The sequence below is a fragment of the Ischnura elegans genome, chromosome 3 (genome assembly GCF_921293095.1).
Source record: "Ischnura elegans chromosome 3, ioIscEleg1.1, whole genome shotgun sequence".
Lineage (NCBI taxonomy): Eukaryota > Metazoa > Arthropoda > Insecta > Odonata > Coenagrionidae > Ischnura > Ischnura elegans.
Genome location: NC_060248.1, coordinates 106,229,994 through 106,244,650, shown reverse-complemented (window position 1 = coordinate 106,244,650; position 14,657 = coordinate 106,229,994). Strand labels below are relative to the sequence as shown.

General features: G+C 37.0%; 1 protein-coding gene across 2 annotated transcripts in view; it reads left to right on the top strand.

Moving 5' to 3' along the window:
- The window catches only part of LOC124156318 (Meckel syndrome type 1 protein-like), a 31,534-nt gene that overhangs the window by 16,513 nt on the left and 364 nt on the right, over window positions 1–14,657 (top strand). Inside the window, exons 2-9 of one of the 2 annotated variants that reach the window (XM_046530795.1) lie at window positions 4,371–4,588; window positions 4,927–5,082; window positions 6,779–6,994; window positions 7,163–7,275; window positions 10,802–10,990; window positions 12,063–12,421; window positions 12,874–13,124; window positions 13,209–13,516. In XM_046530795.1, the coding sequence (XP_046386751.1) occupies window positions 4,371–4,588; window positions 4,927–5,082; window positions 6,779–6,994; window positions 7,163–7,275; window positions 10,802–10,990; window positions 12,063–12,421; window positions 12,874–13,124; window positions 13,209–13,516 (1,810 nt within the window). Of the gene's footprint in view, window positions 1–4,370; window positions 4,589–4,926; window positions 5,083–6,778; window positions 6,995–7,162; window positions 7,276–10,801; window positions 10,991–12,062; window positions 12,422–12,873; window positions 13,125–13,208; window positions 13,517–14,657 lie in introns of those variants that run through there. The other variant, XM_046530796.1, reaches the window with a different exon arrangement.

Below are 14,657 nucleotides of genomic sequence, written 5' to 3'. Positions count from 1 at the left end.
CCTTCAAGAACCCTCTGGGAAGGGGGTGTGAGAAGAGGGGTGGGTTCCTTCAAAATTGATGGCTGGGGCTGTCCCACTTAACCGACCTGCTTCGGTTACATCACTGTGATGTATTTCGCCTAAAGAAAGGATAAACCACTTATTTTCTCGAGCCAATCCCCATTCATACGTTTTTAGGTCGTGATATTCACTCATTTTCCGTGGCTTTGGCAAATTATTATTTCTTCTCATTGCCGTTTTGAGGGGATGAAATTTTCAGGGTAGTTTTTTTTTTGCCCCAATACGGTTGATATGAGGGATAGGAACCGTTTTAGCCTCGACAGGTAACGACGCAGACCCAGTGCGTTATTTCCAGAGAATTTTTAGCTACCGCAATCCCTATTGAGAACTTCTATTGTTGTCCACAAATCGCTGTATTTCTTATTGCGATTTTTCTCGTGCACTTATCAAAAATTAATTTTTGGTAGTTAGCTTATGGTAGTACTTCGTCTTTCTTTCTATTTCCTGGCATAAAATTTCATTTCGACTGTCTGCAATTTTGCAATAATGGTTTTTAATATTTCTCCCTGGTGGATTTTCCCCTGAAGGTAAATCAGGGTATTTTTAGCGTTTCTTTAAAGATTTGATACTTTTTTAGATGTGTTTTGACGGAAAGTGCGTTTATGTTTTTTCCAGTTGAACAGAGGAAAATCTAAATTTCTTATTCTTAGTTAAATGATTCAAAAATCGATACAGATCCGGTATAAATTAACTCCTAATTAATTGCCATTTAAAAAAATATTTTCGCTCTCCTGTACGAGTCTGTTTTCCTCTACTGAGGAAGAAAATGACGTAAAAAAATTGTCTTTTTTTATTTTTTTGAAACCTCTGATCTGCTCCTCCCCTTGGAACTTTATGTATTGATAAAAAGCTGTAATGTGGGTTACGGTTTGGAGCGAGCATTAGTCACGTCGGCTATTGAAGTATTCTCATTTAAGAATGGGAAAGATTGATCCGTATTATTGCTTTTCTCGGGCAGGTCTCCTGAGATCAAAGGTCACCGTGACAGGCGAAATTCTATAAAGCATGACCGTGGAAAAACCTTTTCGATGACACCCTCCGAATATCTACTCTCTTTCGGAATAGCTATGGAGGTCATTGAATAAAAAAAATTATCAATGACTTCACTTTCCTGACCTAGGTTCGGTTAACTTCAAAAGGAAGATGAATTCGTTTTGGATTTTTTACGACTGGTGAGACTCGGTCACATTTTCCTTTTAACTTTTATGGGGAGATACGTCATTTCTTCTTCTTTTCGAAAAGGCTACTGTTGTCAGTAGCGCCTTAGTTTGACTAAACCTATTTAACCCCAACCTAAGTTCGACTCGTTTCTGAGTTAGCATTTTGTAATGACCGGAAAATTTGTGGCGAAATTAGTTTTCCTATTAACACCTATTATCTTCCGAGTGGAATACGTGAAAGGGGAAGAACTTGGAGGGTTCCCCACAGCATTTCTACTGCAATATATGGACGCGCGTTCCATATTACGAGCCGATGTGATGACCAATCTGAAAAACGGTAAGACTCGAATAAACCACTCGATTCATTTTTTACGTTGGGAGGATGAGTTACTGTGGTAAGTACTCGCATTGACTACCGTACTAACATCTTGCGCCATGAACATCGGAATTTACCATGGGAATCAAGGATCTTGGATATCGATGGCTAATTTCTAACAACACGTATATCAAAATTTGGCCGGTCTGAGTTAATGTTGCTGATAAAAATTAAAATTCGAGCAAAAACAACCCTTTGTTTGCAAATTTATGCTTCTTTTTCCGGTTGATGTATTTTTGGTATTTAATTTCAATTAAAATTACGTACAATTAAAAAAATAAATATTTTTTTTTCTCTCCCGAAAAGTTGCTATTTTTTAGATACGTGTTGTTAGAATTTAGCCATCGATATGTAGTCTGCGCAGCAGCCCGGGAATTCAGAGGTCTGTGGTTCGATTCCTGATCCAAAGGAATTTTTACAAATTTCGCCGCCGCGGCGGAATACACGTTTTCGCCCGTGCGGGAAAAATCAGCACGGTTTTAAATCGTGCACGGCTGAAAATTTCTAGTGTGAAAGTGTGCATTTGGTTTCGTGGATCACTAAGCAGAAAGAAGATACGGTAGCCGTGTGGCCCCATTGGCACTGGACGGCAACAATGCGGCTAAAAATCGTGCCCGTGTTTCAACCGTACAATGTCAAAGATCTCGTAAACTTCTTCAGTGGACATAGGAAAAGTCCCGTGCGGTTTTTTCCCGCACGGGCGAAAACGTGTTATGTGCGAGGAGCGTTACCGCCATGGGCGGCCCTAGCGTATAGTAAAGGGGTTCAGTAGTGGCTTCTTATCACTGCCAGTGGTTACCTTGCGTTCCTTGATGGACCGTAAGGGCTCAACATCTAGCGCCATGAACCTCGGTAAATTGTCATGGGACTCAAGGATCCTGGATAGTGTAGTGGTCTGCGCAGTGGCTCTAAAAGCTTAAGGTCCGCGGTTCGATTCCCGGTCCGAGGGAGGGAAAGCTATTGTGAATATCATGACTTCGATAAAAAAAACCGGTATTGATAGAGATGGAATGTGTGCTGCCAGAGCCAGCCCTTGAACTTGGCCCCTCCGGATTCTGAGGTGGTAACCAAACTTTAAGTCGCATCTGTACTGGCGTTGGAGCTTACAACAGACGCGACAGGGCGAATCCCTTAAAAGTGCCCCCGAGTTGGACTATTATCCCCGCATACCCACATTCCTGTAAATATTCTTACAGAATCCATATCGCCATCTCTACGTAGGTTTCTTCTTTTTTTCTAGGGTGCCATATTGAACGTAAAAACTCGAATGATCCTTGTGGAAGAAACCAGTGGTACTTTTCTTCTTACGACACAATTGTTCCCATTCATCTTGCATTCTAAATAACTGTTCACTTGCAAAGTGACCCTCCTGTGATTTTTTTACTGACTAGGTCGCTGTTTATTTTAAATGCATGGAGAGAATTTTCGACAATATAATAGCCTCCGCTTAATGGACTTTTTGCGCGGTGATTTGCAGCATTATTTTCAAATCGATTTTTTTTCTATTTTGTCAATTTTTTTGGACAAATTACATTCATCAGTCCTTACCGAGGCTTGGAATTATTGCCAAGTTGTCACAATTTCGAAGACGTTTACATTAATTAATTTAGGGAAATTGGAAATGTGGTATTGTATCAGCTTGAAAAAAATCGAAGAGATGTAGGGTGAAGTCCAGAATGAGATGATAGTCCCAAGGGTTGAAGGTCATGCACAGGTTGGGTGTTGGGTGGACGAGGACAAGTAATTGGAGGTTAAGCGCATTTAGCGCTAGCTGGTCAAGAGCGTCGAAATTAAATGAAGTCACACAGTTCCCATTCAGCCTCATTTTCTACCCGCTATTTCAATAGTCGACTGTACTTCCGAAGTCGCCTCAAAATCTTGTGTCGAAATTATGATTGATGACTTGAAGGTAAATTATAAGGTTGCGAGTTGCGCATAAAAAATCAGGAGCAATTGAACGGATAAAGTTTTTAATGCTTACGGTGAGTGGGTTGCATTTTCATAACGCCGTTCAGTCGTGTTTATGCACCCCACAATACACGGGCGTCTCGCGTGAAGCAGTTTCTAAGGAAATTATTCGGAGCCTGCAAAGTCAACTGGTGGACTGTTGATTTCAATGTATGCTTAGCTGTATAGCTTAAAAATTGTTCTCATGGTTTATTTTTCCGTTTTTATGTTATTTTTATCATTTTGATATCAATATTCAGTTCTCTTGTAGTTATTTATTTTATGTTGAAATTTTATGGTGCTTTGCTTGATATGGAATTGAATTCATTATCCGTGATTTTAATTGAGTGTTAGGTTTTATCTCAATTTATGTTTCTTCTTTTAACATAACATATTATTGTTTATGCTTCATTCAAATTACTGTCCAAAATACATGCGTGTTCTGCCCTTTTTATAGAACTCTGATCAAGGAAAAAGTTTTTGCACAAATTTTAACGTGGTGTGAATCTTGTTCGATCAACAAACTTTCGTCTTTTTCTATCCTGGCTCTGATTTCTAATGTAAATGTGAAGAATCTTGGTCGTTTTTGGTATTGGGAGCTGAAATAATGGTATTGCTCCACTAGGTCAGCCCATTTCATGTAATACTCTTTCCATTTGTGGTGAAAAAGTATGTGCACCTCACACCTTGTACATGAATTTGAATGGCCCTAAAATTTTCTTATTTTTCAAAGATCATGCTCATCCATATTTTCTGTTTTCTGGAGAAACAAAAAAACAGCAACTTATCATAAAAATTTAATATGGTTTTTACTTTTCTCTCAAAAGGAATATTTGAACTTGACTACATCGTACTGAAGAGTATAATCAGAGCTGCTTCATCAAAATTTGTTCACTTACAAATTTTACCTTTCCTCAAAGATGCAAACAATTCAACTGCTTTCGAAAAGATGTGGTCCCTTTATTCATCTTTGGCAGTTATACCTGCTCCTTTGATTGTCGTCATATATGACAATTCTGCTGAAGCAGTGGAATATCTCAGGAAGGTAAAGTAGTGTTACATGAAACTACAAATATTTGTATGTTTCATACATGGTTTTTTTTCATTACTACCTCAATGTTCTGTAGACCTAAGCTGAAAAGGACTTGGAATAGTACCTAACGTAAATCTATTAATTATTTAATAAAGGTTGATTAATTACTCAACTATAAAACTTTATGTACTGCAGAGTAAGCTCCTTTGATATTTAGTTAGGGTATTTTTTGTGCAGTTAGAGATGCTCATAAATGTAAAATTTTGTGAATAATTTATTTGTTCCTGAAGTGTGATATTCATTGAACCTTATACTTTTGGCATAACATGTTGTGAATCCTGTATTTTAAGGCCTCCAAAGCAAATCATTTTCGTGGACGATACAAGTGGCTCATTTTAACTAACCAAAAAATATTAGCATCCCTAGAAGGTGTGTTGCAGCAACTGGATATTAATGTCGACAGTGATATTACCATAGGACTTTGCAGTACAGATGGGACTGTTGAGGTAATGTATGTACCTTCATGTTTTCATTTTTAAAATATGTTGTCATAAATTTACTTAGTGTTGAATCATCGAAGAAATACTTAAAATTACATTTAATCTATCATCGAAGTATGTACTGAGTTCCAGCCCTTTTAGTGCCAACCTCTTTTACTCGATAGACATGAATAATACCAAGGCATTAATACTATGTTTAATGTTTTACTTTGAAATTTATTAACCCTTTCTGCTGGTGTCATACTTAGAATAAACCTTTCTTACACGCAGGGCCATCAACAATATTTTCTTCTCCATGAATGAAATCTCTTTCCTCCTTATTTTATGCAAGTAAACCGTTTCTTCCACTCTATAACCCGACTCAGCCCTTTCCTCATCCACTGACTAAGTGTATGAGTGGGGTAAAAATGTGTTTGAGCAATATATTTGGATGATCAATGAGATTTTGGTACATAGGTCATATCCCGGTTCACCGAGTCAAGCAAGATTTTTTGTGTCAGCTGGACAGAAACATTTGGTAATTGTCTGATAACAGTTTCTGGGAAACTTTTGACAGAACCTGACTGGAGGCTCTACATAGAGGAGGCACCAGTCTGTCCCTTGAATCTTGATTTCTGATGCCACTTTGGATGCATTTTAAGCGGATTTCAAAAGTGTTCAGTCTAGGGATGAGTGGAGAGTGATCCATTTATTCTCAATATTAAACATATAATGTATATAATCGCAAGGAATAACGTGGAAAAGTTTTGAGTTTGATAGACTGCTTCAACAAGAATGTAAATTTCTGTTGCTTATTTATCCCTGGAATTAGGATTGCTCTGTCCAACAGTGACACAAGTGATGACTTTGGTAAACCCATTATAATACGTGGGTTACAACACATTAACATGCTGACTGTAGAATTCTCCATTGTAATATTTGTGGAACCAGGGTAGACATTGTGAGTTGTGTGATGAAAACCATTATGAATTTATTGTTAGTCGTCTATTTGTAATGCAGGCAGTGAAACCTTTCATTTCAGATAATGTAATGTTTTTCCACTTACAGGAGCGAGATTATAGTGATAGATTTGTAAGTCATATCATCAAAATTACTAGTGTACTAATTGTTTCCTTGACCAGTGTTTTCAAAAGAACATCAGTAAGAAATAAATAGACGAAACTGATCAAAGTGGCGTATACTTTGATTTGGGTAGCTCTTGATATTCCTCATGGTATTTAGGTGGGTTATCATTTTTCTCAAAAACATGCTTCCAAGCATGTTGACCAAAATTCAACCTTCGACTTCTCCTCTATCTAAGTCTTCAGACTGGGGACTTTTTGACGAAGATACTCTTCCCTTTCTTGGTGAAGTGAATAATTGAGTCATCCCTGCCTGATGAATGAACCTGCATCAAATGAAAATTCTCTCACAGATGATTCAAATTTCAAACTCTTTATATTCTCTTCAAACACTTCCTCATTATCAAATGAAGGATTAAAAATATCTGGGAGACAAAGGTTCTGCATTGTCTAACTACATATACTTCTTCAAGCACAGTAAAAGATCACTGCTGTAAAAAATCTCCACTGTTTGAAATTAGAATTTGTAACAATTGGAGTCTAGATTCTGACAGATGCCTTAAGGGGTCATAATACATTGTTGCAAATGTCTCTCCCTCACTTCTTTATACATATATATTTACTGCTGTGTTACATTCCAGTTGCTGGATATTTACATTTTGCAAAAAGAAGTTCATCAGAGCTTTGTTGGGAGATGGATTCCAGTTGACGTGACTGAAACAGAATCTCCTAGCACAAACACTTCTCTTTCTACTGTTGAACTTCAGCTTGGAAATTTCAGTCTCAATAAGCCAGAAGGAAAGCTGTTCAGAAGATCCAATTTATATGGATTTAATCTTAGGGTTGTAACTGTAAATGTACGTATCATTATTCCTAAACATCCATAATAACCTTAAATTTAATTGAATGTATCTCATTTCTGGGTTAAGAATTGATTTGGTAATGTCAATTATTCATGCATATTTCACAAATTAGGGAAAATAATATCAATTTTAATAGTGGTTAATGTTGCCTTTTCAATATAGGTGTCTTCATTTTATACATTGATTTTACTGGATCCTGTTACTCAGCTGCCTAAGATATCTGGTGGCTACTTTGGTGAAGTATTTAACATACTATCTGAAACTATGAACTTCACGTGAGTCATCGTTTTAAGAAGTCTACACCATACTCTAATATTTATCCGAATGTAAATATTTGTGTGTTCCAATTTTATTCAGATTATTAGGTAAAATTGATAAATGGGATCATATAGATCATCCATGCTGAATGGGTATGGTCTTTCATTATTTCTTGAATTTTGGCAACTCTTATTATCAAATTAACATTTAATTATTTTTACATTACTTTTGTTGTCCCCCATTGGATTCACCCCTCCATAACTCTCATAGCAAGAGATCCCAGCAAATGTATTAAGACTGTGTGATGATGATTTTCTTCATTAATTGCATGGCTGGAGGTATTGCGATTTTTTTAATTCCTTGATTCCCACAATTTCCCATCATCATGATACGATTACAGTTAAGTTTTTTTCATGTACAATTTTTGATGGTTTTCTCGTTTTTGACTTCAGTATGGAACGAATCAATGGGTAGAAAATTTTCATCAAGGGGTGGCAGATGTGGGGTGGAGTTGATTTTTGACTTCTTCTCTCTGATGCTACGGATGCATTAATTTTGTTCTATTTAACCAATCGAGGTGGTTTCTGAGTGATTGCTATCTACAGGATTTCACTTACGACTGAGCCTAGTGATATTTTTGAGACCTCCTCTGCTCATTTCAGCCTTGACATGGAATCAACACTTTGCGTATGAAATCACTGTCACCTTAACTTGCAGCTTGTGGTCTGCTTAAAATTTTGCTCAAAATTCGCTTGGCCCAATGTATGCGTAGAATAAGTGTATTAGCATGACCATGACTAGGACTAATTTTGTCATTTACTCTTTGACGAGAACACGACCAAGACCACTCAAACAATCAGCATTGGTGTGTTTGGAGTTAAGTTGCGGGCAGTCTGTGACAGAGGGGCAGCATCGGGGGGGGTCCAAACCCCCCCCCCCAAAATATAAAAATACAATTATTTTTCTTCATAAAAAGGACACAAAATATTGAAATATCATGAATTTACTAAATATTTATTTAACAAATATGTTTTTTTTCGATTATAAAAAGTGTGTTACAATTAGTTATAAACCCTCTACTTAGTACCCTGTTTTTCAAAAATTTTCCCCCCTGGTTTTGGACCCCCCCGCCCCCAGCGAAATTCCTGGCAACGCCACTGGTCTGTGATTAGCAATACCTGTGTATATGTAATTTCTGGCAGCAAATATATAGTACATCTATCATGGACAATTGAAATGAAAACTTTTGGTTGTTTGCCTACCAAGATGCATCTTGCCTTGTGTGTGTCATTTCGTATTTGTAGTTATAAAACTGGCTATGTGCAACGAGTCATAGTTGTAGTATTTCATGCTTGTTGAAAGTAAAATATTTTCAAGTTTGGTACCTGATAAGCCCAAGCTAAACCCAATAAGATGTCGTATACGTATTGTTCATGATGAGAGCTTAGATCTTTCACTCATAGCTTATGTGATAGTAAAAGGTACTGTGATTCTCCATAATTATCTCATAACTAGTCCTTAAACCTCTATGGCCTCTGGCCAAAATTCTCCCGATGATCATAGGAGACATTTTTTATTGACCCATAAAATTGAGATCATGGAATAGAATCCGTTGCTTGGAATTATAATAGGGTGGTTTCCTATTATTTTTTTATTGCCTAAATCGAAAGATTATTACTCCGGAGTTCATAATTCACGCTTTTAGATTTTTAAATGACGATATCTATTTTTTGCGATTAAATGAAAAGTGAACATTTTCAATTGCACGAAAATGCGACAGCTAAGTATGAATGATGGGAAAACTCCGTGTGACGTCATTCTGGTTCCCGCTGCCGCAAGTGAGCTGACCATGGGGTGAGGCTTTGAGTGCTGATACGACGCAGGATGCTAGCAGGTAGCAGAGTACCCTGCTAGCTGGTAGCACTTGGCTTAAATAAGGATTATTAATACCTTATCAAACGAAGAAAACTTTCTGACCTTAGCCAGTTTTAATAGGTGATTATTAAGACATGTTTCCCTGAGCTCTGTGCATCATGCATGCATTGGTAACCTCAGACGATGTATAACTCCTATCTTCTCGTATAGAAACTAGGTCCCTGTGTCGTCACGTGGAGTGGCATCGCATGGGCGCCAATCTGGCCCTTTTCAAATGAGGATAAAAATGGACCATTGCCATTCGTCTAAACCGGTATTTCTAAAACGAAATAATTTCTATATTATGAATACACTAATGTTGGATAACGAATCGCAATCAATGCCTTTCGTTTTCTTTGATGAAGGAAACTACCCTATTATAGTGGAACTAAATGTTGACTGTTGAATTAAAATTTTGTGACTTATTAATCCTTTTGTGCCAAATGTCGAGTATATCTGACGAGTATTTTCATACGAAGAAGACCTAATGTCAGGAATAGCCGTCATCGATTTTTCATTGCAAACAACCTGACATCAGGTATGGCGGATGCGGGGAAGGGAAGTGACTGCTAAGGTAGCAATTTCCACATGCATTCAGGCCCAGCCTGAGACCCAGCTTGGGGAGACATTAGGGCCACTCCTTGGCAATTATGCCCGAACCTCCCACTTAGATCCCACTATGATCATCGCTGCTGCCGGAATCCGCTATGAAGTGGTTACCTATATTGTCAATGGTTTTTGCAATGATACATTTTGTTGCTTACTACAATTTTTTTATACTTTTAAATTAATTCTTCATCTTGGTCTGTGCATAAGCAATTTTTAAACGAAATTTTAGTGTTACAAATAATGGAGATTGGGCAATATTTGGTTTAAAAAAACACTGGTAAACGCAATAAGTTGACCATGAACTCGTGTTAGGATAGTGTTTGAGGGTCTAGTCCAGTGCCGGGGTAAGAGCCGGGTGCCCTGTTGAGTTGCATCCCAAGTCAGAGGGACGAGAATACCAGTGGCACTCCAGCCCAAAAAAGAGCTCTGTACAGAAAGGTTTAAAATATTCTTTTGCTACTCATAGCACGGAAACGATTTTCCTCTCGTAGACGCAGGCAGGAAAGGGTTAAATGTTACTTCACATCAGGTATGAAGTGCTGTCTCTGAAATTTCAATTATGCTAGGTAATGATGTATGAGTGTACTGTGTTTCAATTGGCACCATTGGTACTCTTTTTATTTTTTGAGATAAAAAAAACAGTTATGCAAGTCATGAGTGCTTCTCTCATTAGCTTTTAATCATTAATCAAGGCACTAAAATTCATTGTTCATTATGCAATATTTCAATGTAAGTATTATTATTTTAAAGACAGGCAGTCTCTTCTGTAGTATTCAAACTCTAATGTTGCATTATCTAGCTATTAATTACATTTGTTTTTTAAATATTTTTTTTCAGAAAGTTTTTCTTCCTTCTTTCTCCTTTCTGCCTTCATATTTATTTTATAATTAACACAGAAGCACATGGGAATAGAGAATCTGTGATTATCCGTGGCTTCTGTTGAAAGATTGAAAGAAACTTTCTTAAATGTGAAAGCATTCAATAATAGCTTAGATAATGTTTTAATGTAAATAATTTCAGACACACAATCAATTTACTGGATGGATATGCTTACGGTGTGGTTTTATCAGTCTCATACAATATTCCCAATTGGACTGGTTTAGTTGGAGAGCTTCAACATAAGCGAGCTGATGTGAGTGCATGTGAAGTGTCTATGGTACCCAACAGACGCATAGTTATGGACTATTCAATGCCACTGCAGATAATAAGGTGATTTATTCTTTATTTATCTCACCAATGTAAAACTGTTAATCATAACTAAAACTCATCTTTACTTTTGTGAACTTTTTGAATGTATTTCTAAGAAAACTAGTTCATAATTACTTGTACGCTATGCTGTTTTTATGAAATGATTTCTTCTGAGTTCTTTTTTGCTAATCATCAATGTTAAGACATTAACAAAATATTTCCTTTCATTTTTGATGGTTAAAGTCTTTTCAGATTCTCTTAAATACTACATACTTTTTCTCATCACTCACTGTGTGTCAGGCACGTGCCCTGGGGGAATTTGGGGGCATTGTGTCAGTTAGCCACAATGCGTCTGCTGAGGAGACAACCAGCCCAGGGGCATCTCTCCTTCTACATTCAATTTTTCAATATAGTAGTTAGATTTCTTAAAGCCTACCTACAAAGAACAATGAATTTAGTTTTCAGTATTATCCTTAAAAAAATATGTAGCTGCCTAAATGCAATCTATGGATTTTGCTATGTGTGCAAGTTGGCGACAAAATGTCAGTATGTATTGGCAACTGGTGTATCCCCAAGCATTCCCCAAAACAAATTTCTGGCTCTGTGCCAACTGAGAGTGGCAACCAGAAAATTAATTTTGAAGGTGAGATTAGAGCCCACTGTAGTGTCTATGCCATACAAATTTCACACAAGCAAGATCAGTCAGGGTGACCATGTTTTTAGTTAGAGAGATAAATATCAGCATTTAAATGCTAATATACCTGCTCTTTGCATTATTCTGAGGTTCATAGGTTTGGGTATGGGAGAGGATGGATGTGGAAAGTAGGCAAACATAGGAAGCACACTGACAAATATGTAGTAAACTTATATAGTATTGCCTGAAATAATGTTAGCTTCCTTTAGGTGTCCGGAAATGGTTTTGTTTTTCTTATGAAATTTTTTATGCATTGATTGGTAGTTGACTCAGATGTGTTTATCTTTTTATTTTAGAATAAAGTTCAAATTCTTGTATATTTCTAATGGCTATACCTGTAGCTAAGATTACTTCACCTTTGTCTTGACAAGCACCTTAAATATTGTCTCTTTCTTACAGTCGCAGAATATATATCCACCGGCCAATGCGATCAGGAGTGGGTGCTGGGGGTTCCAAAAGTGAGGCAACCTGGTACAAGGGAGGAGGGTTTGTGCGTCCGTTTGCAATGCAAGTATGGTTCTGCATCACAGCTTCCCTGTTGCTGTTCCTTGGTGCCGCTAGGCTTCATGCATATTTCACTTTCCCTCGCAAGAGAAAGAACTATAATGAGGATGATATTGCAAAACAAATAGTAATGGTCAAAGGGAAGAAGAGGATGAAGAAAGTTCGTCCTTCAGGAGCCTCTCCTAAAAATCCACCGCTCCAGCCTACCTTAAGCTCAGACTTATTTAGGTTTACAGCCACCCTTGTGCAGCAAGGTATTTTTATGTAACAGTATTTTATTGTTAAAATTATGAAGCACATATGTTTGACATTTGAGTAGGTACATGCCGATGTATGCATATTGATTTGATATTCAAATTTTGTACAAATGCATGCAAATTTAAAGAGTAGAATTATACCTTATGTTGAATATCAAATCAACCCTATTTAGGGAAAGAAAGTTTGCTTGGTAAATTCCACACATACATTTTATTACAGACTATGGTTTGGATACTATTATGTTTTATGTCATTACTATATTACATATTAAGGAACCATGATTGGTAAAGTGTCATTGTGGAACAATGAAAGAGAATTTCTTTATCTATACCGTGGCTCCATAAAGTGAAGTGGCAAACATTAAATAATTTCATCCCTTTTGGTTTGTTCTTGTTCTCCACATTAATAGGTTCCCAAGATTTTTTTTAAGTCTTCATTCTGATTTTAGGCTTACCAGATGATCCTGATCCAGATGAAAGCAAAGGCCAAGTGAACAGTTTACAGAGCCGCCGTCTAATATTATGGACTGCATCTGTCACCTATCTGATCATTTACACCAGCTATGGTGCTAAACTTGCAGCAATTTTGGCCAGTGAGTCTGAACCACAGCCTCTCTTCACAGATCTAGAAGGTCTTCTTCAGGTATCCAATTGGAAATTTGGATTTTTGGAAAAAGGATTAGGCCGGGTGTCTTTTGAGGTAGATTGATATTCTGTACTCGTGTGAGCTCATGAGCCTATATTTTTTTGACTTTAACTAAAATATTTATTTCCTTTGAATTAGAGTGCCGAGCCTGATTCAGTGATGGGGAGACTGTGGTCTGAAAAAATCGTCGATGAACCAGATGTTCTGGTTCCAGACATAGAGACTGGTTTGCATAAGGCCTTAAAGGAACACTATGCTTTTATGGGATTCCACACTGGAGTGCAAGGCATACTAGTGCAAAGTTTAAGGAAAAAAGAAACAGAAAAGGCAGAATTTACAAAGTCTGAAGTTTGTCGCCTAATGGATTTACCTAATGATTACTTGAAAGGAGGCATAGCATTTGGTTTCCAGAAGGAATCCCCTTATCGCCCTTATTTTGATAACTGGTAAGTTGTTCTTGAATGGGAATCTTTTAAAATGGAATGCCTATTTAATATTGTATATCATCACATCATCATCATCGGCTGGTGTTCTGCCTTTCACTGGCAGGCCCAAAACACCAAAGTTGTCTACACGTCTCTTTGATTTCCTTATATGTACATACATACATATCTTCTTCCTAGCCTCACTGTGTCTGTCACCTTCAGCCTTCTTCTTCCTCTTCCCTTTTCTCCTTCCACTGTTCCCGTGACTGCTGTATTTAAAATTCTCCCTTTTCTCTTAGTATATGCCCGGTCCAATTCCTCTTTCTCTTTAGTACAGTTCTCATTAATGTTCTTTCCTCCCCAACTCTTTCCTGCACAATTTGTGCAATGCGGGTGACTTCCGTAAAGTTATCACCGTGGCTTGTCCCGGTATACTTAAATTCTTTCCAACACCTCATTATTCCTCATTTTATCCACCCACTTCACTCTCTCTAGCCTTCTCCACACCCACATCTCAAAAGCGTTGATCCTATCATTATATCTTATTCCCAAGGTCCACATTTTGCATCCATATTACACAACACTCCACACATAGCATTTTACCATTCTCTTCCTCAGCTCTAGGTTCATGCTGCTACATAATACTTTTCTCTTCTTATTAAATGCTACCTTTCCCATAGGTATTCTTGTCTTTATTTCTTTTTCACTCCTCCAGTCTTCAGTCTTAAATATCTATACCTTCTAACTTTCTCTATCTTTTTTCCATTGATCATAACATTCACATTTCCACCATCAGTTACTCTCATAACTTTCATTTTCAAAACATTAACTTTCATTCCATAGTCTTTGATTCCTTCCTCTAAACTTTTTATCATTCTTTGTAATGTCATGAAGATTGAAAATATTAAAGGATATTTTTACCTCTACCCTCTTGATGTCTTTTGGTTACAGAGGGCTAATTTCGATAATAGTTTTCTTGAGTTTTTTTTTAATCTTGGCTAAGCTTTCTCTTAATTCTGAAGTGACTTTAATGACCATGATTATGTATCATTATGATTTTAATTATGTAAAATTGTTCATCAGAATTTTCAGTATAATGAAGCCAAGAGTAGTAGTAGCTGTATTTTTGTATGTTGTTCAAAATGTTTTTTTCAAATTTGCT